A 25,578-nucleotide genomic window follows, 5' to 3' on the forward strand; every position below is an offset into this window, starting at 1 on the left:
GGCTGGGAGCAGAGTATTCACATCGACTGCACGTAGCCCTGTTGTGCGGGGGTGGGGTGCCCAAGGGCCTCTGGATGTGTGTGTGTGTGTGTTGGGGTGCACGTTGTGTATGGGCACGTACCATCTGGGTGGGCGAGCTCATTGTCGGGGGCCTGGCGCCCCGCAGCAGCCTGAGCCGGGATGCTCCCTACTTCCCTCCACTCCGCAGAGCCCTCCCGGGGGGCCATCCGGGCTCGGCAGCTTCCTCCGTGAATACTTGGCTGAGCAAGGCTCTATGTCTTGATCCAATTTTTGTGATTTATATTTTCCGTAATTCTACTTGGTCAGGCCTTTCAGACTTATTACACAGGGAGCACTCTGTTCTCGTATAATATAGAAAGAACGGTCTGTGTTGCCACGACTTCTCCCTGAGATGTGCTCTCCCCCCCTCCCTGGGGCCGTGTGCACATCCCCTGCTCCAGGCTCCCTTCTGCCCTGTTTCTGGGGGACGTTTGTGCCCCAGGCCTGCCTTCTGGATGCTCTGCAAAAGCCAAGCTCTGTTGCCCCACACTGGCTTCAGAGCAGACCTGGGGGGCTGGGGGCCAGCAGAGTGGGCTCGCACGCGGGGTGGGGACAGGGCAATGGTCTGCTGACACAAGCGGAAGCTGCTGGCAGAGCCGGTGGGCACCTGGGACTCTCTGGGGCATAGAAGACCACCGCTGGGGGTCTCCTGGGCCAACCCCTAGGTCAGCACCTGGATCCCTTGGGTCCCCAAGCTGCAGAGCAGCCCCCACGACGCCCTGCCCACCCGCAGGCCCCACTGATGAGCCAGCGCACACACAGTGGAGGGGAGCCTGCTCGCTTTATTCACAGGCCCCAGAGCATGGACGCAGTGTGGACAGAGACTCGGGGGGCCCCTGGGGGCCGGACGCCGCCGCGTGAATCCCCCGGGCTGAGGGTCTCTGCCTTTGGGAACCTCCTTGGCCGCTCTACTTCCAGCGCCCGCCGACTTTGCCCTTGGCCGTGGTCCCGGCCTTCTTGCTGCTGTAAATGGGAAGCAAGTTGGTCTTGAGCATGAGGGAGTCTGGGACCCTAGCCGACCCCTTCCCCAGCCCCCAGCAGACCCCAGACCCTGGCAGCTCGGGCCAGCCCAGCCCTAGCAGCCCAGCGGCATCCCCAGCCCTGGTCCAGCCACGGTGACTCACCTGTATCTGCCCACCCGGGCCTGGGAGACTTTGTACCGGGGGCATCAGTGAGGTTAGGGGTGCTGGCAAGAGCTGGGCCCCCCTCCCTCCCTTCCCCACCTGAGGGACTCAGGGCACAGGACCTTATGTCAGGCAGACCCGAGCCTGCCCGGGCAGCTGTCCCTGCTGGTAGCTGCCTTTCTCCCAGTCACTCTGGCCTGAAAAGAGCCGGGCCCCCCACCCCCCGGCCAGGATGGGCAGGGGCAGTGGGCGGCTCCGGTTCCTCACTCCAGGCCAGCAGTCCAGCCTGACAGACTTGGGACCTGGGAGGCCTCCGTCTTGTTCTAGAATCTCAGCCCCTCGGTCACCAGTGAGAACAGGACCTTGGGCGATGGGGGTCCTCAGGAGCCCACCCCATCTGAGCCCTGTGTGCAGCAGGCAGCCAGGAGCTGGCGGGGAGCCAGGCCGCGGGGGGGCGGTCATCGGCGCTCTTCGTGGGCAGCTTCAGGCTGGAATGGGCCCTGCGGCTCCCAAGGTTTCAGCGGAAGGCCTGGCTCTGAGGACCCTGCTCACGTCCCAGGTCCCTCAGCGGAAGCCAGCCTGAGAGCCCTTCGGGCCACACACATGCACACACTTGCACGCTCATGCACACCCACACACAGATGCATGCTCACACACACACCTAGCCAAGTGACCTGTAAGAAACCCGGCCTCACGCCACAGAGCCCGGGGCGGAGGGCGTGCACTTTTGCCAGCCCCCTCTGCAGCCCTTGGGGTGGCCCCAGCTCAGCCTCCAGTCTCGGGCACTGAACCCCAGCAGGCGGCACCTGGGCCCACGCTCTCCAGCCCTTCCTGGGAGCTGCTGCAAAGGGTCCCGTGGACCCAGCAGGCTCACCAACCCCAGACCAGGGGTCTCACCAACCCCAGACCAGGGGTCTCACGCCAGGCTGTGCAGGGGCTGCGGAGTCCCTGCGCAGGTCACCCTGAAGGCCACCCTGGGGGCCTCCTGCTGCCTCTCCCCACCCGTCCTCCTGGGCTCTGGGGATGGGGGAGACAGGAGGCTGCAGGTCCGGGGTACCGGGCCCAACATGCTGGCCCAAGTGACCGGCCGGTTAGTCCTGTTACTCCTCTGCTGAGGGCCGCCGGCCACCAGCACAGGCTAACATCTCCGGGCCCCTGCGGGCAGTGGCAGCCGACCCCGTGAGGCTGCGTGCCTGGCGCAGAGCATGGGGCGGGCAGGGCTACTCACTGCTTCTGGGCCTGGTCGATGCGGCTCCTGAGGTTGGTGATCTGCAAACAACACAGGGGACTTACCTGTACGTCTGCACGGGGCCAGGCTGCATGGTGGCCTCCTGCCTGCGGGCCCCTCGGCGGCCCTGGGAGGCCTTGGTGCTCTTACTGTGTCCTGGCTCCTTTGGTCTGGAGGAGCTTAGACTCGTGTCTCTGACTTACTCTTGGTGGACTGAGCTGGACACCTGGGCCATGACACACCGCAGCGCCAGAGCTGGCCACTTACCTGCCCACCTCTGCAGGATGTGGGGCAGGGACACGGGTCGGAGGTGGGCTCGCAAGTACAGCCCCCGCCTGGCCCCCGGAGCTCAGAGCCCCGCGGCCATCTCACTCCCTGGCCCAGCTGCTCCCTCCTGCTGACCGCCTGGGGGAGGCTCGGGAGGCAAGGGCCAGCCTCTGCTGCCGACGAAGGGCAGCGGGTCAGCCTCGGAAGCCCCCAGGTGGCAGGCAAGGGGGAGAAGGCGGGTGGGAGGACCCAGGGACGTCCTCCAGGGTCTCCCGTGCCCGCTGCCGCCGACACCCGCAACGACCCAGGTTTCCGCCATGCGCAAGGCCCGCCGTGCATGAACACTAGAGCCTGGTCCGGGGGGGACCCCGGCAACTTACAACTTGGCCAGCATCTCCACTCTGGCCCGGACGTTCATAATCTAGAAAGACCGAGATGGTTAGGGGGGGCGGGGTGGGTGGCCGAGGCTTTGGTACCCTGTGTGCTCGGGGCCAGCCTGGTCCGAGGCCCTCGAGGCTCTCCAAGCTCCCGGGGAACCACTGTGCACGCGTGTGTCAGGGCCTGCTCTTCTGGCTTAGCACAAGTGCGGCCAGTCTGGACCCTCTGAAGCCCATTTCCAGAGCCAGCTGGGAGCACTGGCACAGAGAGTGGTGCCCCCTCACCTGGTCCCCTGGGGGAGGGTCTTTCCCCAGAGGGAGGTGGGGAAATTGAAGTGCAGGAGGACCAGGCAACCCACCCAAGGACCCCGGGCTCCTGAGAAGGAGACAGGACTCCTCCAGCTGTCAACACTGGTCACCCACACCCTCTGTCTCAGGGGCCAGTGGGAGAGGGGCCCTGAGAGTAGACGGTTCTCCCCAGGGGACACCGGAGGCTGGAGGGAAGGGTCTGTTGCGGGTCTATCATCAGCCCCATCCCAGGCCCGTGCTGACTCCAAGGCGGGTGTCTACCTGGGGCTGCCGACCTGAGCTGTGAGCCCAGGGTGGAGGAGGCACCAGCCAGGCCCGCTCCCCAGCTCTGAGTCCCCAGGGCTGGCCTGGCTGGAACTTGGGTTTGCAGAGGAGGCTGGGTGGGGCAGAATCCCCACCCCAGTGCCCCCCTGGTGGGCTCAGGACACCGGGTCTCTAGACCCCCGCCCCGAAACAAGGGCACTCTGCCCCACCGCACCCCCCGCTGGCCCTGAGCACCGTGCTGACGTGAGGCCAGCCTGGGCAGGGCCCCCCGCAGGGCAGGGGCCTCGGTCGGGGTCCGGGCACGGGGGGTGCCCGCCAGCGGGTGAGGCCAAGGACACAACACTCACATCGTATTTCTGGCGCTTCAGCTTCTCCCCGTACTCAAACTTGTCGATCTCCAGCTGGTACAGGGTGTCCCAGAGCTCCTTGGCCTTGTCCCTGGGGGGCAGCCGGGGGTGAGGGGCTGGCGGGTCAGCCCCGGCAGGAGGGTCTGGGCGCCGCCCCCTGCCCCGGTGGATCCTCACCTGAGCTTGTCCTCGCTGAGGTGGTCGATGTTGAGGGGCTTCCTCCGCTCGGCCAGGACCTTCTTCTTCATCTCCCGGGCCGTCTGCTTCTTGCCTCTCTTCTGGTCTGCCTGCGGGCACACGGGAGGGGCGTGTCGGGCGGCCGGGCTGCGGCGGGCAGCGTGGCCCCACGCCCGCGCTCACCTTGGCCAGGTAGCTGCTGTAGTTCGCGCCCATGGAGGACAGGGCCTTCTTCTTCTTCAGGTCGTCCTCGGCCCTCCTCTTGGCGTCTTCCTCCTCCCGCCGTGCCTTCTCCTCCTGCGGGGACACCCCCGCCCCCAACCAACACCTCAGCGCAGCTATTGAGGACCTGCTTGAGCTGGGAACCTTCTGGAAGGTCCCAGTCCCTGTCGGGTCTGCCCTCTCACAGGGGTTCTGCGGGGCGGGGGGAACTTGGCTGATGGCCTGGGTTCCTAGGCCAGTGTCAAGGGGAATGTCAGAAATGGGGAGGCCCAGGAGCCTGGGGGCCAGCAGGGGGCTGGGGTGGGGGCCGGGCGGGGGGCCGCCTCACCGCCAGTCTGTTCTGGCGTTCCCGCTCCTTCTCCGCCCGGATCCTCTGCTGCTCAGCTCTCTCTGCTCGGCGTTTCTCCTGCGGCCAGAGGGGAGCGGGTCAGCCTGGCCTGGCCCTCCCCTGGACCCCCGGCCACATCCACCAGCCTGGCCTCCGCCCAGAGCACAGGACTGGACTCCGCAGGACTGGACTCACGATTCTCTCCTTGAGGGCAACCAGCTCCTCCTCCTCCTTCTTCCGAGCCTCGAAGTGGCTGTCGATGAGAGCCTGGAGCTCCATGAGGTCTTTGTTCTGGCGCTTCTTCTGGATGTCCTGTGGGGACAGGCCCATCACACCTGCCCTCCTCTCGAACTTTGGGCTGCCTGCTCCCTCAGCCACGGGGTCAGAGTGGTACCCTCCTTGTGGCTGAGTCCAGGCCATGCAGAGCCCTGAGGTCAGTGAGCACCCCTGGGATGGACTGCCTCTGACTTGGCCTCATTGTTAAGCCCAGAGATGCCTGGGTGGGTTGCACAGAGAGGAAACTGGGGAATGAGGCAGTCTGTTGGATACACAGATGGATGGGTGGGTGAATGGGTGTAACAGTGAGTGGGGTTGATGAGCGAGTAGATGGGAGTGGATAGATGAGTGGATGGACAGATGGGAGGAGGCACAGATGGATGATGGATAGCTGGGTGGGCGATTGGAGGGATGGGGAGAGATGGGGAGATGGGCAGATGGATGAGTGGGGAGGAAGGAAGAAAGGTGTTATTCCCGGACGAGTTCCCTCTGATCCGGGAATGAATCACAGCAGGATTGCGTGGAACCAGGAAGCCCCAGTTCTGCCTGCTCTAGAGGATGTGACCTTCTCAGGCTTAGCCTGGAGCCGAAGGCTGGGGGTCTGGGGAGACTGTAAGCCTGGGTCCCATAAACTTACATCGAAGTCGACTTTCTCCCCTTCCGGGATCTTAGGAGCAGTGAGTCTGAAGAAGAGAGAGGGGCCCATGAGTACAGGGAGCGGGTCCCCACCATGACGGTTGACCAGACCCAACCTGGCCTGGCCCCAGGCTGGCCCTCCTGCCCTTTACCCTGGCACCCAGTTGAGGGCATATGGCCTGACCTTGTTCTTATCAAATATATAGCCCACAGTCCCCAGAGTGGCTTGACCCTTCTAGAAGTTTATAGCCTCTTGGCGTCCTTCTGTCTTGCCCACTCCTGGGCCTCTCAAGGGCTGTTTCAGCCCTGCTCACCCTTGCTCTCTTTCTCAAACAAAAGAAGGCAAGGCGGTCACCATAGACCGTTCCCGGGTCTTTGGCCTCTATGGTGAGGAACAGCCATCTCGGCTGACCCTTTGCGTTTCTCTGGTCACTCTTTGACCTCTCTTTCTGGGGACCCAGAGGAGGGGGTGCTGGGAAGAACGCACACCGTGCAGAGAAGAAACGAGATCCCTCTCGAATCCCTACGGCCGGGACAGCCATGGCCCTCCCTCTCCCCCCATACATCTCGGACTGAGCAAAGAGTTAAATCAACAACAGAAACAAGAGCTTCTTCAAAAAAGAAGAGAGTGGGACTGAACGTGGATCGGCATGCTGGCGAGGGAAGCGATTTTCTGAGCTCAGAAGGTCCCACTCAGGCAAAGATGGCCAGAGGAGTCCATACAAATGAAAACCTTATGGAAAAAGGCACAGCGTGGAAGGGGGGGGAAAACCAGACTAGAAAAATATTTTCAGCAAATACAGAGAAGACTTATATCCTTATGCAAACCGATGATTAAGAAAACATCGAGACGCCCCCGCCGTTAGATAAATGGGCAGAGGGTGAACGCTAGCAGCTCCCCGAGAAGAAAGACCACCAGTCAACACACGTGGGAGAGGCTCCCGAGCCATCAAAGGAATGTGAACGAAAACAAGCCAGAGAGGCCGTTTCTCATCCACCCGTCAGAGGCTCCGTGTGCAGGCACGTCGCGGGCCCGGGCATGCGGTGTGGAGACCGCGCTGGCCGCCCTCGTGGAAGCCTTTTGGCAGAGGACATCAAAAGCCTTAAGAACGTTCCTACTCTTTGACCCAGTAATTCCATTCTGGGAAAGCGGCCTAGGGAAATAACCCGAAAGACAGAAAATGCTTTCCACCCAGCGTTATTTATGATAGTAAAATATTGGGGAAAGCCTTAATATCCTGCAATAGAGGAATGGTTAGGAAAATTATGGTTTGTCCAATTGATGGAATATTATGTGGCCATTCAAAATATTTAAGAAGACTATGTAAAAACATGGAAAAATACTTAGGAACAGCGCTGCATTTTAGAAAAGCAGAATTCAAGTCTGTATAGACAAGACGATGTTTGAAAAACAGCTCAGAGTTTCAATCCTTTTTTCCGAGTCCTATGCATGGAAAAAGAGTAGGAAGAAATAAGCCTTTTTATTTCTTTCTCCTCTTTTCCGCAGTCTGGCTGGCGGGGTGGGAGAGTTATAGATGATTTTTTTTTTTCATTGGACTTTTACGTATTTTCCAAATTTTCCTTAATGAGGTGTTTTATTTTCATAATGAAAACACAAACATTTTTTTAAAACTAGAAAATATCTTGTGACCCGGCAGCTTTCTTTAAAATTGCTGAAAAATAAAGTGTAACGGATGGAAATGGGCTGGCTACACATGCACATATTTCCAGTCCTCTGTGCAGAGTCCGCAGGGCTCCCCTAAGTGGGAGCGAGCACTTGGCCTGCGCTCAGAAGCACCGACACGCCTTCCCCTGCAGAGCAAGGGAGGCGCGTGTCCCCCGAGGACGGGGATGAATCACGCACAGAGGGCCGTGGGCTCGCACGGACTTATCAGAAACAGAAAATCAGGAACGCCAGATTAAAACAAGAAACCTCTGAACCACTAGCACGCGAGCCAAATGAGCGAGAGAAAGCCTCTTTGAACGAGGTCGAAGCTTCCCCCGGGGGCTCAAGGTCCCCACGAAGGGGAGGACTGGGGCTCCGGTCAAGACTTTGTTCCCAGGCGGGTTTCAAGGCCGAGAGCCTCCCTGCCAGCACCCCACTGCTCACATTGAGGGCCCCGGGAGATGCGGGGGGCAGTGTGGCCAGGAGGGTGGGCACCGGAAAGGGCCACGGGGGCTCCACGGGGCCTCCCTCTCTGTGCCCAACTCCCAACGTCCTGCCCCTTTCTTCCTTCGCCCAGGGCCTCCTCCTGCAGGAGGCCATCGTTGTCTAGTCTGCACGGTCCGGGGCATGGACTGGACCTCCAGAGTCCACCCCTACCCGTCCCCGGGCTGAAGCCTGCCCGGGAGGAGCGCACCAGCTGCCCTGTGACCCCGTTCCCTGGGCGAGCCTCACCCAGAATCCAGGACCCCGAATTTAGGAGCAAACGAGTGGCTGCGGCCCCTCGAGGGTTTGGGTCCCCAGGGCCTAACGAGCTTCACGGCCTCTCTTGCGGGACCGGGTCCCGTCTGAGTGCCAGGCCTTACAGGCCCCCCTCGCCCGGCCCAGCCCCGCACTCACCTGGGTCTCGGCTTCTCCTCTGGTCAGCAGGGCGGTGTTGGGGGGAGAGAGGAGACGGAGAGACCAGGTGAGAAGGCAGCTCGCTCAGCCCACAGGTCCCGCGTGCCTGACCGGGGCCCCCTACAGTGGACCTGCCCTCCCTGCCCGCCAGGGGCCGGGGAATTGCCCCCCCCAGGGCCCATATGCGGGAGCCCCTGGGGGCTCTGAGGAGGAGAGTGGGTGCAGGGCCCAGGGCAGGGCAAGTGGAGAGGAGAGACGGGGTCCCGGGGTGCCACACCCTCGGGGCAGAGACAAGACTGAGGTTGGGGGCCAGGTGGAGGAAGCGCCTTCCTGCCCACCTCCTGACGTGCCCGCTGGGCCCCTGCTGACCCCCCAGTGTCAGTGTGGGGCGGAAGCTCAGGACGGGACAGAGCTAAGCCCCGCGGCAGATGCAGCTCGAAGCAGCAAGGCCTGGCCCTCAGAGGCCCCGGCGTCAGACGAGCAGGACGGGCGGGTGGGCAGGCGGCCGAGCAGAGGCACGGAGAGCCCTCGAGACAGACCCTGGGCAGGTGGGCGGGCCTCTCTGCCAGGGTCTGTCCAGACTCCACGTGGGCACCGCGTGCGGCCAGGGGCCTGGCCTTACCTGCCTGGTCCTCCCAGTCCTCCTGCTCTGCGTCTTCGGGCGAAAGCGCACATGCAAGAGAAAGCGGCGGGGCGCGGGCACGGGCTGGGGGCGGGCCAGCCGGGCACGCCTGGACCCGCTTCTCCCGGGTGGGCGCTGGCCTGGGTCCCGTTGGTGACCCCGCTGAGGGCTGCAGGGCTTCTGTCTGGGAGGGTCTGCGAGAGCTAACTGCGGGGCCAGCATGCCCGGGAGACCCCCAGCCCCAGAAGGCCAGCGGTAGCTGGAGGGGCCGCCGAGGGCCCGTGGGTGCTGGCTGCGGGCTTCCTTAAGCCTTTCCACTGGGGGTGGCCTCCTTGGAAGAAAAGCTATGACACAGCTAGACCCTGATGCTGGTCAAGATTGAGGCAAGAAAAGGGGTGACGGAGGATGAGATGGTTGGATGGCATCACCAGCTCCGCAGACGTGAGTGTGAGCAGAGTCTGGCACGCCCGAGTGACTGAACGACAATGGCTAGGCGCGGGTGGCTCTGGGGGCCTGACTCCTGGATTTCATTGGGTTGAAACCCAGGGATTTTTGAGCAAGGAGGCTGATAACGTCTCCTGGGGCCTCAGACCTGCGGAAGCCTGGCCAGTTGAGGTCCCAAGCCGAGGGGACGAGAGTGCTGAGGCTCAGCTCCGAGGGGCGCTCGGATCAGCTCGGCCCTGAGGGCCAGGCTCCTGCCCCTGCTCCTGGGCCTTTGGTGGCGAGGACAGGGCGGTCCACATTGAGCTGCTGGTGCCCCGTCTTGGAGGCCTGGCCGGGGCGGGTGGGCTGTGGTCAGGGTCTCCCTGGCATCCCCTTCCTAAGCGCGCGGATCCCTAGGTCGCTTAGCAACCGGTCTGCACTCGCACAGCCTCCTGTGCCTGCTGGGGCTGCTCGGCTTCCAGGTGGGCCTGGCGTCACTGCCCCCCACCCCCCTGCACCTGGTGGGGGGCTGGGAGGGGGGCGAGGAGCGGGGGCGGCAAAGCTCCCGGCCAGCGGGCAAGCGGGGCGCGAGCTGGCATCCCCAGCCTGCCTGTCTGTCGGTCTGTCAGCTCCAGGCCTGGTTCCAGGGTGGCCCAGTGGCCTCCCGGCCCTCGGGCCCCGCCAGCCCCTTGTCTTGCAGGGGGTCCCCCCAAGGCCCCTGGAGGGGAGACAGTTTGGAGCCTGTGCTCTGGGTGCAGGCCCCGTGAGGAGGCCCTCTGCGGCCCCGTGAGGGCCATGTGAAGGCGGGGGGCTCTGACTTGGGTCCCAACGGCTCCACCCAGGGGGCCCCAGTGCTTCCAGGCCCGTGGGCCCCCGCCTCAGCCTCAGCCTGACTTTCTGCTTCACCCCACTTGCCTTCCCACCCTTCCCTCCCCGCCACGACTTCTCCGCTCTGCCTTCCTTGCTGTCTGGGGCCCTGCCTCTCCCCCTCTGCCCTTCTCCACCTAGCCTGGTGGGTCCAGGGGGTCCCAGTGGACCCCAGTACCATCCTCCCAGCACCCCTCTGTCAAGCCCTTCGGGCCTGGCCATCCCACCTTCCTGCGGCGACCCCGGACGGAGTCTCACCCCCTCAGCCCTGAATGCTCGCTGCCTGTCAGCCGTCTGACCCACAGCCACCCTCCCCACCCCTGGCCTAAGCGTCCCACCAGGCCCCAGCCCTCCAGATGGCAGCGGGGAGGGCCAGGCAGGCACAGGGGTGCTCAGGCCTCAGCAGGGGGTGGGGAGCGAGCGTACCTTCTTGGACTTCCTCTGTAGAAACAGCACCGGGGGGGTGGGGGGGGGAGAGAGAACCACTGTGAACCTCAGGCAGAGGCTGGGGGCGGGCGGCGGGCAAGCAGGTGAGTGGGTTACGTGGCCCCTCTTGTTCCTTGTCGGCCAGGCTGAGGCTCACACCCACACACGCCCCGTGTGCACACGCGCCCACACGGGACTGAAGTCATGGCACATACCTGGTTCATGAACTTCATGGACTAAGGAGGGCCATGGAACAAGAGGCAACGCGTGGGTCAGAGGTCAAAGGAGAAAGGATCCCGGGTTAATGGAAACAGCCGGTCGCCACGGGAGGGTCAGTGGCCGAGGCCCGGGGGTGGGGAGCGTGCAGGGAGTGAGCGAGACAAGGTCAATGTTGGCCGGGGCAGCGCCCCCCCGTCCTGTCCCTGCCTGCATCCTGGGCTTTGCTTCTCTCAGGGCATGCCTCTTGCTTGAGGGGCCACTGGGCTCCTGCCTCGCTTGGCCACCCCGCCCCGCGCCACTTCCCACCTCCTTCAGGCCCCCGAGGACTTCCATGGGGGCAGGGCTGTGGCCTGGAGGGTGGCCCCCCAGGGCCTGGAAGGGAAGCTTCCTACCGGCCCAAGGCCGGGGCACCCACTGCCTTTTCTCTCTGTGCCCACGGAGGAGCCTGAGTGTTGGGTACCAGCTCTCAGCTGCCCTGACTGCTACGCCAACCCCAGGGTTCCCGACCCTCCCACTCCCCAGTCCCGCCCCTGACCCAGGAGGGAGCTCCCTGGGGCAGGCTAGAGGGGGCCCGTGCGGGGCACTGCTGCCTGGCTGGGGGCGCAGACTGCAGGGGCTTTTCCACCATCGCCCTGGGCTGCCCCGAGACCCCCGTGGAGGGGTCAAGTGCCGAGAACTCTCAGGTGCCCAGTTTGGGGCAGGAGGCGGGCCTCAGGGATGCCCCTGGGACAGCTAGGTCTCATTTGGCCCAGCGGTCTCCCCACTGACCCACCCTCCCTGGGCTGGGGGCGCCTGGGCCCATGTCGGGGGGCAGTGCTGGCCCTCGGGGGGCCGGCCCGCTCTGGTCAAGCATTGGCCGTGGTTAGTGGGTTACGTGGGGCCACATGTGGGGGCCCCCTGGCTGGCTGGCACCTCACCGCCCCCTCCCCGGCCCGCTGTGCCACAGCCAGTCCCGGGCCCCACATGGGGCCCAGAAGTCCTGCGTCCGCGTACCTTCCTCGTGGACCTCAGGGACTTCTGCAGGCGGGGGGGGCGCTGGGTGTGCAGGGGCGGAAGGAGAGAAGGGAGGTTAGGCCGGGAGCGCACTGCACGCCCTTAGAGGGTGGGGCACGCAGGGTCGCGGGACAGAGGGTTGGAGGGTGGCTGGGGCCGGGGTATTGGACCCCACTTACCTTCCTCCTGGGCCTCTTCTGCAGTGGGAACCACAGGGAGCAGGAGGGAGAGAGGGAATGAGACAGTCATTAGGGGCCAAGCGCGGGGCAGCCGGGAAGGGAGGTGCCCCAGGGTGGGGGGTCGCGGGCAGCGGGCGCTCCAGGCACCAGGGAGGCTGGCAGACGTCGCAGGCCCGCAGGGCCTCTGCAGCGCAGCCTGCTCCGGGTCCTGGGGGTCCCACCCTCCCCTCTCCTTGGGGAGCGGGTGCTGGACTGAGGTGTCTGTGCTCCGGGGGGTTTCGCTAAGTAACCGGACCCTGAAGATCCTGGAGGTGGGGACAGGTGTTAGGGGAAAACCCAGACGGGTGTGGGCTGGCATCCTCAGGGGGCCCAGCGGCAGGCGGCAGAGGCAGGCATTGGAGAAGCCCACTCGGGGAACCTGCCCATGCGACCCATCGACTTCCCCTGGGAGGGCGCCACCTGGGACTGTGGTTCCCTCTCAGAAAGAAGTCTCTCCACCTTTACAGCAGAAAAAAGAAGCGCTTTGCTCATGTTGTTAGGGTAGCCAAGTGTCTTCAAAATATTTTCAAAACCCAGCGCCCAGAACACCCCACAGGAGAGCCGGCCCAACGGAGCTCGAGAGAGCCTGGCCGCGGCAGAACAAGGCCCAGGGGTGCCCATCGGGCCTGTGGACCACCCCGCACACCCTTCCCGGGGCTGAGCTCCCCGCCTGCAGGGGCTCGACCCACCGGGAGGGGCCTCCTGACCCACCTGGGGTCCCCATTCCCAGAGGGAGGGAGAGGGGGAGAGCTGGGAGAGACAGGGACGGAGAGACAGAGACACAGCGACAGAGATAGAGAGACAGTGTGAGAGACAGAGAAGCAGAGAGAGAGAGAGACAGAGAGACACAGAGGGGCAGAGCCAGAGGCAGGTGGGCGGCATACCAGGCTTGTTATTAGTGCTTCATGACCAAATTCCAGCTAACCTCACACACCAGGGCTACCGTGAGATTATTATGTATAAGTGATACATAATAATACAGGAGTATTAATGAACAATTAATGACCGCCTCTCGATGGAGGGAAGAGGCGGCTGTTAGGGGTTCAGGAGGTGGGGATTAATGACCACGGAGGTGGACGGTTAATGGGTGAGCTGGGCGGGGCCCTGGGGCGTGAGGGCGCCTGGGGGGCACCTCTGTTACCTTCCTCCTCGTACTCTTCTGCAAGGGGGTAGAACAAAGGAGAGGAAGCAGTTAGAGGGCAGGGGGCCTGCCTGGACAGAGGCGGGGGCCAGCCTGCCCTTCGCCCCCTGTCAGGGGAGGACCGCGAAGATGCAGAGGCTCGTGGGCAGGGCTCTGAGCCTCGAAGGCCTGGTCCTGCAGTCGGAGCGCGGTCTCCCCTCTGCAAGCGGGGTGTCACGGGGCAGGGTGTCCATGGGCTGGGCTGGGGATTTGTCCTTTGAGAAGAGGTGCAGGGGCAGGGGTGGGGGCCTGCTTGCAGAGGGGCGTCCACATGCCCGTGGCTTCCAGGGGGCTCCCCGGGCCAGGCGCTGGCTGCAGGTGGAGAGCCCCATCCCACCTCGGCTTTCTGTTTAGAGCCGATGCAGAGAGAGTCTGGCGTCCACACTTACCCTCCACGTGCTCGCTGTGGGGAGAAGGGGAGTGGTGAGGGGTCAGTTCTTTGCAGGGAGGGGGGGTCTCCTCTGGCCTCTGAGCACACGAGGCCCGGGGGTCTTGAAGCTGGCGGGATACTCACACTTCCTCGTCCGACATGGCGGCTGGGTGCTTTCTGCAGGGGGTGGGGGGAGACAGGGTGTGAGTGAGGAGTTGCCTGGGTCTTGAGGTGCAGGAATGTGGGGGGTGGGCTCAGCAAGCCAACTGTGGGGGGCCATCCTTGCACAGGGGTCGAGGGCCAGCTCCCTGGCCTGGGCGGGCTGCACCCGCGCGGGGCCTCCTCGGCAGGCTGCCTTGCTTCCTCTGAGGCCCCAGGCCCCCAGCCCTCTTCGCCCCAGATCCGATCCCCCTCTGCCCCCCTTCCGGGCCTGGCTCCGGCCTGCTGCCTGGAATCCTGGAGCTGGGCGGGAGCTGGGAGGTGGTGGCTGGGCCGACATGCTCTCTGCAGCGTTCCCCAAGGAGGATCATCCAGAAAGCACGCGGCTGAGCAGGCTGGGGCGGGGGGCCCTTCCTGGCAGCTCCGGGCCCCAGCGAGGCCCTGCTGAGGTTGCTCAAAACCTCCCTCTTGGCGGTCTCTGCTCTTCGGTCTAGATGGTGGGGCGGGAGAAGAGGGGGCTCCCAGGCAGCCTCTGAATTACAGAGCTTGGCTCCTCAAAATGGGCCACGTAGACCTTCCCTGGCCTTCCTGCCTGCCGTCCCCACAAGGCCCAGTCCTCGGGAATGAGCCATGCTCCCTTCTCCCACTCATGGTTTCCCATGAGGATGCTGCGTCCTCTGATGGGGGCACCCCGGGATTCCTTGGGTTCCCTCACGGCCCTCTGCAGAGCCCTTTTCAAAATCACGAGATAGTACCAGGCATCCATTCCCTCCCATCTCCTGTTGCCCCAGCAGGCTGAGCCCTGAGCTCACCGGGATGGGTCTGGTTTGTTTCTGAATGTCCACGCGGCCACCCCTCCCCAGCCTGGCGCCCCTGTCAGGCCCACATGCCTTCTGAGAACTGAGCGAACGGCCCCGTTCCTTCTCAGCCTACTTTCCCAGGCCCCAAAGATGCTCTTGAATTTGTCAACGTCTGCAAAGAAGCTCTTGCCCGGGCCTGGCTGTGTGCGTCCAGGTGCGGCCGGCTCTGGGCCAGCACGCTCGGGGACCATCTCTCTGTGAGCTGGCCCCCGTGCAGGCCTGAGGCAGCCAGGGCCTGGGAACACTCGGGGCAGCTGCATCAGAATGTTGGCCCAGGGTTTTGAAAAACAGAGTTCATGACAACACGCTACAGCCCACTTGAAGACAATAGTTCTGGTCCCCCCCGGGAGCTTTGTATAAGAAAAACACCAGTTCATCATCGAAAAATGCATTTACATCGCATTGCTAAGGTGGGAACAGTTTTCCGAAGCCTCTGTCAAGAATGTTAATTTTCCCAAAGCAATTTAAGCTCCATGCAAAATTAACCAGCGGATGGGTCTCTGCTAACCCCCTCCAGGAAGCCAAGCTGCGCTTTCCCAGCCTGCTCTCCCTTCCTGGGGCTCTGCTGCCCCCTCAAGTCACAGCCTCCCGCTTCCTCCAGCACACTGCTCCCACGGCCCCCCATGAGCCCTGTCCCTGCGTGCTGGGCCCCCGCCCCACCCAGGCTGCCGTCACGCCCTGGCTGTGCCCACCTCTCCCCCTGGCAGCGCCTGACACCTGTCACCGCCTTGAGAGGGGTGGTCGTGGCTGGCGTCCAGGGTGGGTTATTTTTAAGGAGTCAGTGGCAGCTGAGACGTCCAGAAATAGGCACCCAGATTAGCCAAGACACCTCTGCCCAGAAACCCAAGATGTTGGGAGGGGGGCTGCGAACATCCACCGGCTCAGGTCTTGGCCCGCCCACCCCTCAGTCAGCTCCCCTGCAGGCCCTGCCGCCCTCTTGTCTTCTGGGCCAGAGGACTCCGTCCTGCACCCCGGGCAGGGTGCCCACCCTCCAAACAGGGAAACTGAGGGCCCTCAGGGCCCCTGCTCCTCGGCCCAGTGAAGCCCTGGGGTGACACCGTGGCTCCTCCGTACCCCCCATCCCCCCGCCGTTGGGGAGGGGCCCGGGGTGGGGTGTGCTTGGGGGCAGGGTGGCATTTCGACAGCTGAGAAGGAAACCAGCTGTCCATTTCATGTCCTGCCCTCAGAGGGGCCATTGTGCAAACAGCCTCTGAGGTCACTGCTCCTCGGGGACCCCTCCTCCTTCCTTCCTTCCCAAGTGACAAGGGGGGTGGTGGGGGTGGGCGGGGAGCCAGGAGGCCCTGCCGCTCGCTCGCCGTGGGACCCTGACCCTCTTCCATGACCCCCGGGCCCCCGCCATCCCGTGTGGCCATGGCTCCCCAGCCGTCTCCTCCCAGAATGGTCGAGGGCACCAGAAAGGTTGCTGCCTAGCGAGGGCGCCCCATCCCATGACGTCAGGAGGATGGCTGGGCCCCAGCCCCAGGGGGCACAGGAAAGGCGGTGGGGGCGCCGGGGCTGGGGAGCTCGGGCCGGGGCTCCTGGGAGCACGTGCTTCTCTGCCCAGGCCGAGGCGGGCAGGCGGAACAGATGCCGGCTGCCCGCTCCTCCCTCTGCCCCGGCCCCCGTCCTGTCCACTCCCGGCCTTGACCACTGGACACTAACTCCCGGGCTGCAGGGGTCCCGGCCGCCCACTTGCACAAACCTGCTCTGCAGGGCATCACACAAGCCCCACCCTCGTCTTTGTCTTTACAGATGGCCGCGTTGGGGGCAGCGGCCGCTGGGCCAAGAGCCTGAGCCTCCGAAGAAACGCTGGCCAAGGCCAAGTGGGCAGCAGTGGTCCCACCGCAGCGGGTGGCCTTGAAGCCCTGGACAAAGCCCCTTTCTTGTCTCTTCAACCCACATCCTCAGCTCTCTCTAGCTGTCTGCCTGGGGACTGCCCCCCTGGGCCTTCCAGGGGTCCCCCTTCTTCCTCCCTCTTGGCCCTCCCCAGATCCCGTGCTTGGATATAAAACAGCTTCTTCTACGTCCACTGTTCAGTGAATGTGACCCCACAGTGCCCACATCCCAGACCCTTGAGACCCCGCGGTGGCTTCCTGGTGTCTCTGAGATGCTGTGCTTCGAGTGGAGAGGCTGGAAGGCGTGGTGTCCGTGTCAGGGGACCCCAGGCCGCCAGCACACAGCAGGCCGGCCCAGGCCCGGGGCTGCCCGTGGTTCTACTGACCTGCGGCTGGGTCTGGAGAGACGGGCAGGAGCTCCCTGTGGACAGGACCGGCTCGGGCACTGCCTGCCGGCTGCGCGCCCTCGAATTATAGTGACATTCGATCTTGCTGGCAGCCCATTGGCCGGGCTCGGTGGCCGGGCGCGTGCGGGCGGGCAGGGGCCGTGCCCCGAGGCCCCTGACCAAGTATAGGAATAGCAGAGGAGGCCCAAGGAGGGGGCTGCGTCCGAAGAGTCGGGGGCGCCCTCCTCCCCCGCCAAGTGTCAGCTTCTATTTTTACTCACCCGACAGCGGGCACATTCTTGATGGGCTGAGGAGGGTGAAGAAGGTGTTGGGTGGCTCTGAGGAGGCAGCCAAGGACTCTCCTTGGGCCTGGCCGGATTGGAGTCCCCAAGGGCTGGGGCCCTGACTTCCCAGGCAGCTGCCCCTCCCTCCAAGGAGTTGCCCAGAGAGGGGGTCCTCTCAGGAAGGGGGTCTGCCGTCTGTCCAGCCAGGCCCCGGGCCCACCCAGCCTCCTCGTCGGAGGGGCCGGCCTGAGGTCTCTGCACCCTCGTGAAATGGAGGGCCTGTGAGTCCTCGGCCAGGCCCCCAGTGGGTTGGAGCCCATTTAGTGGCCAAACCAGGTTCCCTGGGTGACGTGCTGGGGGGGACACAGCATCAGTGAGCAAGCGAGATGCTAGCCCGCGTCTGACGCACGGGGTCTGGCACCTCCCGGTGCCAGGGGCCACATCTCTGCAGTCAGCCCAGGAGCTCCCACCTCGGGGTCCAGATCCTGCGGGTCTCCTGCCCACAGGCTGGGCTCTGTGTGCTGCCCACGGCGGGCTCCACCACTCGCCCGCGGAGTCCGCTGTTTCTCTCCTCACGACCCCAGGCGGCACCGTCCAGTCGGCAGACGTCGTGCCCACAGCCTCCCATGGTCCCTCGCGGGCCAGTGAAGCCACATGCTCCTCTGGGTCTGCCCCTCGGGTAGGGGAGCCGAGATGCAGAGCAGGGGAGAGGGGCCCGAAAGATCCAAGAGGCTCGGTGGGGCCGTGGTTGCTCCGAGGATGCTGGCCTGACCCAGAGCTGAGGCTGGTGGGCCAGGGGCCAGGCCGGGGGGTGGTCCCCAGCAGACTCAGATGAGGGTCCTGTCCTCCGGAGGCTGAGGGCCAGGGGTGTCAGGACGGCCGCCCTCACACCCCAGCCCTGGAGCCCCCTGGCTCTGCGCCCTGCTCCGGTCCCCCAAGCCTTCTGGAAGGTTTCCCTCAGCACCTCATCCAATTTCTGCAAGCCGGAGATAAGGCCGTGGGGCTCGAGACAGGCAGGGTGGGCCCGCCATCCTCAGCCAGGGGGTGGACGGAGCCCCCATCCTGTCCGCCCCCCGAGAGCCCCTGGGGGTGGGGAGCCCCCGAAGCCAGAGGCGCCGGGTTGTCCTGCCTCCCCCGCGGGGACTCGGAACCCCTCCTCCGGCCTGGATCCTGGGACAGGCCACACACAGCGCTGACCCTGGGATGATGCTGACCAACTCTGTCCAGCAGGCTCGGCCGTGAAGACACATCTGAATGAGAGCCCTGGGCTGCTCTTGGGGGCCCCCCACCCCGTCTGCTCCCCATGGTGGGGGCTGATGGCCCTTCTCAGGCGGGCACCCCGTGCTCTGCTGACGGTGACCCCGTCTCCCCGGACACAGATGCAGGGAGACGCTGGGGGGAGCACAGTAGGGGCTCGTGTGCATCCGGCCCCACCGGCCGCCGGTGCCCGGAGCGGCTGGCCACACCTCGCCCAGGCCTGGGGCGTCTTTACCCGCAGGTGGGCACTCCTCGGCCCTGCAGTGACCCTGCTCGGCCAGCAGAGGAGGGTGGCTGCCCGCTCAGCGGCCTTGGCCTTGGCAGGAGCGCGCCCGTGAGCAGGCAGCGCCAGAGAGCGGGCGCTGAGGTCAGAGGGACGCGGCAGGTTTTATTTTGGGTATCGGCGACCTCCCTCTTGGGGCGCCAGGCCGGGGGTACTGCAGGACGGCGTCGAGCGGGTGCTGCTGTACGGCTGCCGGCTGCCCAGGGCCTGCAACAGGTAACCCACACCCCATGTGCCAGGCCGGGAGGAGGGGGCAGGGCTGGGCCCCCCCTGGGCCTGGGGACCTGGGCTGGAGGCACGGACTGGGCGGCCCAGCCCGGGGCTGCAGCAAGGCATTGACTGAACCCCAGGAAGAGTTTGAGGGTTGACGGGGCAGGGCCTCGGCCCAGGGACAGAGTAGGGTGGGCTGGGGTGGGCTTCTCAAGCAAGCAAAGCTGAGCTGAGCCACGGAGCAGGGAGGAGGCTGTGGGGGGCCTGTTCCCCCTCAGGTTCCTGCAGGGTTGGCCCCCAGTGGGGTGGGGGAGGGCAGGGGCCCTCCATGTGCATGGTTGGCGATGGTGGGGCCCAGAGACCTTGAACCTCGCCTGGTAGCCCTGAGCTGACCTGGGTGCCCACTCCAGTGCCAGTCTGAGCTCCCAGTCGGCCCAGCCCATGGGCTCAGGCCCTGCCAGGCCCCAGATAGAAGCCGCTGACACAGCACTTCGGGGTGAGCCCTTCCCAGCCTGGGCGGCCACCCCCACATACCCCGAGTGCTTCTGCGGGTTCTGTAGTGGGTCGCTGGTTTGCGCTGTGTGGGCTGGTGCTCCGTGCTCAGAGCTGGGGAGCAGGGGGCTGCCTGGGGGGGCCACTGAGGCAGTCAAGATGAAGTGCAGAGGCCGGACACCGGGCAGTGGCCCCTCCGAGCCTCTTGACCTCTGCGGTGGGCAGGCCCTGACAACGCTGCCATAGCAGAGGAGACAAGTCCTGGATTCCTGTCCCCGAGGCCAGGACCCCGAGAGGGGCTGCGCTGAGTGCGGGCTGAGTGGCCGGCTGCTTCTCCTGCCCCGCCCTGCCCACCCCTTGGTCCTCGGGGCCCCACTCGCTGACCAGTGGCCAGGGGGCCGCCTCTGCCTGTGGCCCTCGTAACGTCCCATCCAGCCGGGTGGACGAGAAGCCCTCCTTCCCTGGGAGATGCCCCCCCCTGGCTGGCGGGCACAGCCCTGGACGCCCTCTCGGAGGGGCCGCGGGCGACAGGCCGTGTGACGTGCCCAGGTTCTAGCCCTCCCGGCCCGCCCGTATCTGTGCTCCCCTTCAGGAGACCTCTGAGCAGACCCAGGCCTGGGACGCCAGAGGGCCAGGGGGCCTGCTCTTCAAAGGGGCTCCCGTGACACGGAGGGCAGCAGGGCCGCGCGGGGGGCCCGCGTGCAGGCCGGGGGGGGGACACGGGCCTGGGAGGACAGCCCAGCCTGCACCCCACCCCCGCCTGTCCACGCACTTGGTGCCCGCTCACGTCACAGTCGCCTTCTGCTCCCCTCCCTCCTTCACTCCCGCCTCCCATCGCCCGCGCGTCCGTCTACCCGCCCGCCCGTCCTCCCCGCCAGTGCCCCTGAAGCAGGCACGGTCTGACCGCCTTGTCTCTTCTGCCGTCTACTCTTTGCACAGCGGCGTTTTTGCCATCTACCTCTCATCCCTTCTGTAGGCCCACCCTCCACCTGCTCTTTATCCAGCCATCCATCACCCAAGGAGGCCTCACCTCTCTTGTTTCCATACCAGTCCATCCGCCTACCCATCCCCTCCTCCTATCTATCTGTCCGTCAACCTTGATCCTCCATCCATCCATTCATCCACCCACTGACCTCTCCCTCCCTCCCCATGCATGCATGCATGCATCCATCCATCCCTTCATCCATCAATCCCTCCATCTGTCCATCAACCTTGACCCTCCATCCATCCATTCATCCACCCACCGACCTCTCCCTCCCTCCCCATGCATCCATCCATCCATCCATCCATCAATCCCTCCATCTGTCCATCAACCTTGACTCTCTAACCATCCATTCATCCACTCACCTACCTCTCCTTCCCTCCCCATCCATCCATCCATCCATCTGTCCATCAATCCCTTGATCTGTCCATCAACCTTGTCCCTCCATCCATCCATTCATCCGCTCACCTACCTCTCCTTCCCTCCCCATGCATCCATCCATCCATCCATCCATCAATCCCTCCATCTGTCCATCAACCTTGACCCTCCATCCACCCATTCATCCACTCACCTACCTCTCCTTCCCTCCCCATCCATCCGTCCGTCAACCTTAACCCTCCTTCCATCCATCCCTCCCTCCATCCCTCCCTCCACCTATCCATCCATCCCTCCATCTGTCCATGCGTCTTAACCCTCCATCCGTCCATCATCCATCATCCATCATCCACCTATCCACCAAATCTCCTGGGTACCGGGATGGGGATAACCCTAAGGAACGTCTCGTCCTCAGAGGAGGCACAGCCTAGGGGCGCAGTGGCATGTGCACGGTCTCGGGGGCTGCAGACTCTGGGGGCACACGCCACAGATGTGCCGGAGGAGGACTGAGCCCACTGTCAGCTGCACCCTGACTTTGGCCACCACACCCCTCAGACCCCAGAGCCCCACGTGCAGAAGGCTACTGTACAGGACAGGGTCCAAGTCTGAAGGAAGACAAGAGGCTTGGACCCCACCACTGGGCAAGGCGGATGGCCCTTCCAGACAGCCGTGCTCCCTCCCCGCCCGTCAGTGAGCCCAGAGAGCCAGCACGTGGAGATACATGGAAGCTTTACTGGACAGGCTGGAGGGGCTGCCAGCGGGGGGCGGGGGGCAGTGCAGGCGGGGCAGGGGTTGTGGCTCTTGACCTGGAGACCCCGGCACGTGGCCGCTCCCAGCACTGACAGCACCTTCCCTGGGAGCTTGCGGCTTCTCCGGAGGGCGTCCCTTCACCAACCAACAGCCAGAGTTCCTCTCCTCCCGGAACTGTGGGGGGCAGTGAGTGCCATGTTGGAGGGCACGGTCGGAGGGCCCCGCAGCAAGAGCTGCCAGGGTTGCGGGGCGAGGGCAGGCGTGAGAAGCAGCTTCTTCGGCAAGGTTGGGTTCGGGGGGCGGGGGGTGGATCTGGCCGGGTTCTCCCCTGGGCATGCGGACGGGAAAGCAGGACCTGCTGCTGGCCTGTGCCCTGCTCCTGGGAAAGCTGAAACACACACGGGGAGGTGGGGGGCGTCAGGCGCAGTCCCAGGAGGGCCCACCACCCTGCCCACTGCAGCCTGCAGCCTCTCTCTGGGGGCCGCCCTTCCAACCCCTCCGGCCGCCAGGAGCAGCCTCCCTGGTCCCCCTCCAACTTGGAGGCTGGCTCCCGACGCTGCCGCCTGGACCCTGCTCAGGGCGCAGGGTGGAAGGACTCGGCCTGGGCACCCCGCTCTTCCCTAGGAGGTCCCAGTCCTCCAGCTGCAGGCGGCAGCCAGGAGCAGACCCCTTCCCGGGCCCCCCAGCTCCTGCCTGACGGAGAGGCTCCGCGGCCGCAGCCCTGGCCTCCCCCTTCCCAGCCAGTGGCCCCCGCTCTGCCCGGGCGCCATCCGTCAACGTCCCTGTGAGCACGTGGCGCCCACAAAGCGGGGCGGGTGGCTTGGCCGGCACCAGCCCGCCGGGAGGCCTGCGGGAACATCCCATTTAGCCGGAGCTCGGCGGGAGCAGCTCCCGCCTCCGCCCAGCCGACCGCTCGGGACGCTGCCCCTGCCTCCCCGGCCGCTGGCCGCCACCTCGCCGCGGCTTGCAGCGGACGCGCCTGTGGTCAGCCCGGCGACGGCGAGGCGGCTCTCACGGTTGTGGGCGGCCGCCCCTCCTGCCTCTGCGGGCGGCCGGCCCAGCACGTGCCCCAGCTTAGCGCCCGCCCGTGGGTCTCCCGGCCCGGCCCCACTGCGTGCCCACCAGGCACCTTGGGCCGCGATGGGCTCACTTCTAGTCTGGGGGTGATGTCGGGGCCGCCCCCTTGATGGATGCTGCAAACGTGCCTGCCTAGAGTGCACCTGGGGGCCCCCTGCAGACGAGGGGGCCATGTGCCCCCCTCAGGGGCAGGACCTGCGGGCAGAGGGCTGGGATCACCGCCACCTCCTTCCCACCCCAGGGAGCAGTGATGCTCATCTCAGCCGCCTCCGTGGCCCCTGGGACGGCTGGGCCATGCCGCCCGGGGCCCCCCGGACCACCACCACCTCTGCTGCCCAAGCCGGGAAAGGACAACCTGCGCCTGCAGAAGCTCCTGAGGAAGGCGGCCCGGAAGAGGATGGGCGGGGCCGGGCCCCCTGCTCCGCCCGGGGCTTTCCGCACCTCCCTGTCCCCCGTGAGCGAGGCCAGCCGTGACCAGGAGGCCCCGAGCCCACGTCCCATGGAGGCCCCGCGTCCAGCTGAGCTCCCGTGCCCCACCGAGGCCCCACGCCCCACCGAGGCCCTGCATCCCAGGGAGGCCCCACGCCCAGCCAACGCCCTGCATCCCACAGAGGCCCCGCATCTGGCCGAAGCCCTGCGTCCCCTGGAGGCCCCGCATCCCGTGGAGGTCCCGCGTCCAGCAGAGGCCATGTGTCCCTCTGACACCCCGTGCCCCACTGATGCCCCACATCTGGCTGAGGCCCCACACCCTGCCAAGGCCCCAATGGCTGTGGCCGCCACACCCCGCTGCCCCCCGACCCCTGTCATCCACCACGTGGCCTCCCCCACGCAGAGGTCCACGTTCTCCTTCAGCCTTGCTCAGCGCAGGAGCCTGGCTTCCCACTTCAGGGCCATGGGCCCCCAGCTCACAGCCCCAGCCCCGGAACCCACGCAGTGCCCCAGCGGCTTCACCCAGGTAGTGGCCCCTGCAGTGAGGGGCAGCCACGTCAGCCAAGTGCATGTCCGGCTGGCACCATCCCCGCAGGGCGGGACCCCCGAGCCACCCCCGGCAGCCCCCCAGGATCAGCACACGGCCCCCTGCCCTCCCGGGGCTCAGCCCCTGATCCCCGTGGCCCACATCCGCCCATTGCCCACTGGGATGCAGGTGGCCAGTCCCTGGCCTGCAGCGTCCCCAGTGCCCAGGCCTCCCTCCGGCCTGCAGGCCTCGGTGCCCAGGGAGGCTGGCACCCAGGTGGTGGTGCCCATCACCCCCACCTACTGCTCGCCGGCACCCTCGCCTTTCAGGCCAGGCTCTGGGACCCCCGAAGCTGGGCGCCTGGAGGAGCCCCCCACAGCTGGCCCTGCCACTGAGGCTGAGAGAGTCTCCAGCTCCCGTGGGGCCTCGCCCCCCGCCCCGCTGGCAGGCCCCCACCCCTGCCCGGCCCCAAGAGCCGCAGCCAGGCCCCAGCTCAGCGGCTGGATGCGCCTCAAGAAGCAGATGCTGGAGGAGCCGGAGGAGCCCAAGTTCCCAGGGCCGGAGCCCAGCCCGGGGCAGGTGGACCAGGGCAAGACCACCCTTGCCAGCCTGGAGCCCCGGCCCCCTGCCTCCCGGGCCTCCAAGATGTGGGACGCAGTGCTCTACCGCGTGTCCGTGGCCGAGTCCCGCAGTGGCCAGGCGGGGCCTGGAGCTGGGGTGTGCACCCTGGCCGGCCTCAGGCGCCTGCCCTTCCTTTACCGGCCTCGCTTCAACGCCCGGAAGCTGCAGGAGGTGGCTGCCCGACCCCATCCCGTGACCTCCCCAGTCCTGGTCCTGAACCCCCAGCCCAAGAACTTCAACCGGACAGCGGCTGGCTGGAGGCTCCACTGAACGGCTGGGTGACCCCAGGGCTGTGGGGTGGACAAGAGGGGCTGAGTGTCCAGCTGGGAGACTGAAGCCGTTCAAGAGGAGAACCTGGAGGCCTGGGGGTCTGGAGGGGCGGTGGGGCGGACGGGAGCAGGAAGGACCACAGCGGGAGAAGGGGATTAAGCAGGAGGCGGGTTTGGATGGTGCAGAGGGGAAGAGAGAGATCTGCTTTGCGGTCGAGTGTGGGGGCTTTTGGGGAGAACTTCTGGGGAGGCAGACAGTTCAGGAGGCCGCCTCGAGGTCAGGGTTGTCTGAGTAACCTCGCAGGGCAGGGCCAGCCTGGGCGTCTGCACAGGGCTTGGGGCAGGGGCTGCAGGGGGCGGTCACCAGCAGAGCCTGGAGGGGCCGTGGCTGCTCAGGAGGGTCTGCCGGGCTCCAGGGAGCTGGGCCGGGTTTAACCCCGGGAGCTCCGGGTGTTGAGTCCTGAAACGTGCCGGGACAAAGACTCTGGGGCCGCTCCCTTCTGCCTAGAGTGTGGGGGAGACTTGCATCTCCGTGGGGGTGGGTAGTGGCTGGGGGCTCGGGCTCGGGCGGGGTTGCCTCCGTGGGCTGCCCTGGCAGCTGTGCCGCCCGAGGACAGGGCCCTGGCCAGTGCTGGGAGCAGGCCGAGGCCCGGGGGGAGCCGGCCCCTAACTGCCGCCCTGTGCTGTGGCTTCTGCTCCCCCAGACTGAGGGCCGAGTTCAGGGGGGGACTTGCTGATGAGACAGGAGGTGGGTCTCAGCCTCGAGGCTGGATGAGGAGACTGGGGGAGAGCAGCCTGGCCCAGCAGCGAGGACCAGCCATGGCCTGGACAGGTGGGGAAGGGGGCCCAGGGCCTCATACAGCCGTGGGGCCCCCACTGTGCCCTCAGAGGGGGTCTGACTCAGGACCACTGGGGCTCTGACCAGCAGTGGGGGAGAAACACGGAAGTGCTGTGGGCAGGACTCCACAGGGAAGGAGGTGGTCGGCAGGGGGACTTGACGGGAGCTGCACATGGATCCTAGGACCCAGGCAACTAATAAAAGTGTGCATGACCACACTGCAGTCGTCTTTCTGCCTCCACCAGGCGATGGGGCGGGCGGTGGCCACAGGAGCAGCTGCCACTGAGATAACAGGGAGCGCCCAAGGTTCTGGCACCTCCGAGACCCTGAGCCCACTGATGGGCGGGGACCGAGCCTCCAGGACTCCCCTTCCGGCCACGCTCACCCTGCAGTGCCCCGGAAGGCCTCGCCTGCCCAAGCAGTGCAGACAGGGCATCATGGCTCCTCCC

The 25,578-nt window shown here is 65.6% G+C and overlaps 3 protein-coding genes across 38 annotated transcripts in view; 1 reads left to right on the forward strand and 2 right to left on the reverse strand.

The window, feature by feature from the left end:
• Positions 1 to 822: 822 nt before the first annotated feature.
• On the reverse strand, positions 823 to 16,861 carry TNNT3 (troponin T3, fast skeletal type). 30 transcript variants are annotated; one of them, XM_025286979.2, is made up of 18 exons: positions 16,737 to 16,861; positions 13,641 to 13,673; positions 13,516 to 13,529; positions 13,088 to 13,105; positions 11,908 to 11,925; positions 11,729 to 11,770; positions 10,732 to 10,752; positions 10,517 to 10,531; positions 8,801 to 8,833; positions 8,179 to 8,197; positions 5,617 to 5,662; positions 4,899 to 5,015; positions 4,704 to 4,781; positions 4,337 to 4,450; positions 4,154 to 4,263; positions 3,977 to 4,067; positions 2,413 to 2,453; positions 823 to 1,023 (listed from the first exon to the last, which is right to left on the reverse strand). In XM_025286979.2, the coding sequence occupies exons 2-18, from the start codon at positions 13,655 to 13,657 to the stop codon at positions 969 to 971; spliced, it is 849 nt and encodes a 282-aa protein (XP_025142764.2). In that variant the 5' UTR covers positions 13,658 to 13,673; positions 16,737 to 16,861; the 3' UTR covers positions 823 to 968. The 30 variants fall into 30 exon arrangements, with proteins under 30 accessions (XP_025142764.2, XP_025142765.2, XP_044799779.1 ...); XM_025286980.2 differs by lacking the exon at positions 2,413 to 2,453 and adding an exon at positions 3,060 to 3,100; XM_044943844.1 differs by lacking the exons at positions 2,413 to 2,453; positions 13,088 to 13,105 and adding an exon at positions 3,060 to 3,100.
• Positions 16,862 to 18,104: 1,243 nt separating this feature from the next.
• LOC102400174 (nascent polypeptide-associated complex subunit alpha, muscle-specific form) lies at positions 18,105 to 25,529 on the forward strand. Its single transcript, XM_006051481.4, has 2 exons — positions 18,105 to 18,776; positions 22,688 to 25,529. Exons 1-2 carry the CDS (start codon positions 18,324 to 18,326, stop codon positions 24,290 to 24,292), a joined length of 2,058 nt encoding a protein of 685 aa, XP_006051543.2. The 5' UTR covers positions 18,105 to 18,323; the 3' UTR covers positions 24,293 to 25,529.
• Positions 21,332 to 25,578, reverse strand: part of LSP1 (lymphocyte specific protein 1) — a 38,547-nt gene continuing 34,300 nt past the window's right edge. For all 7 annotated transcript variants that reach the window (XM_006051480.4, XM_025286943.3, XM_025286944.3 and 4 more), the window contains one exon: positions 21,332 to 21,757. The gene's annotated coding sequence lies outside the window, so the exon portion shown is untranslated. The remainder of the gene's footprint in view (positions 21,758 to 25,578) is intronic.

The sequence above is a fragment of the Bubalus bubalis genome, chromosome 5 (assembly GCF_019923935.1).
Source record: "Bubalus bubalis isolate 160015118507 breed Murrah chromosome 5, NDDB_SH_1, whole genome shotgun sequence".
In the NCBI taxonomy this organism is placed as follows: domain Eukaryota; kingdom Metazoa; phylum Chordata; class Mammalia; order Artiodactyla; family Bovidae; genus Bubalus; species Bubalus bubalis.

Coding starts and splice junctions, on each gene's coding strand:
- TNNT3 (XM_025286979.2), bottom strand. Junction 5,016..5,616: donor GGGAGAAAGTCGACTTCGAT/GTAAGTTTATGG, acceptor CTGTCCCCACAG/GACATCCAGAAGAAGCGCCA. Junction 2,454..3,976: donor TGAAGCGCCAGAAATACGAT/GTGAGTGTTGTG, acceptor TGTTGTTTGCAG/ATCACCAACCTCAGGAGCCG.
- LOC102400174 (XM_006051481.4), top strand. CDS start 18,324: ATGGTGGGGGCTGATGGCCCTTCTCAGGCGGGCACCCCGTGCTCTGCT. Junction 18,777..22,687: donor CTGCCCAGGGCCTGCAACAG/GTAACCCACACC, acceptor TTCCCACCCCAG/GGAGCAGTGATGCTCATCTC.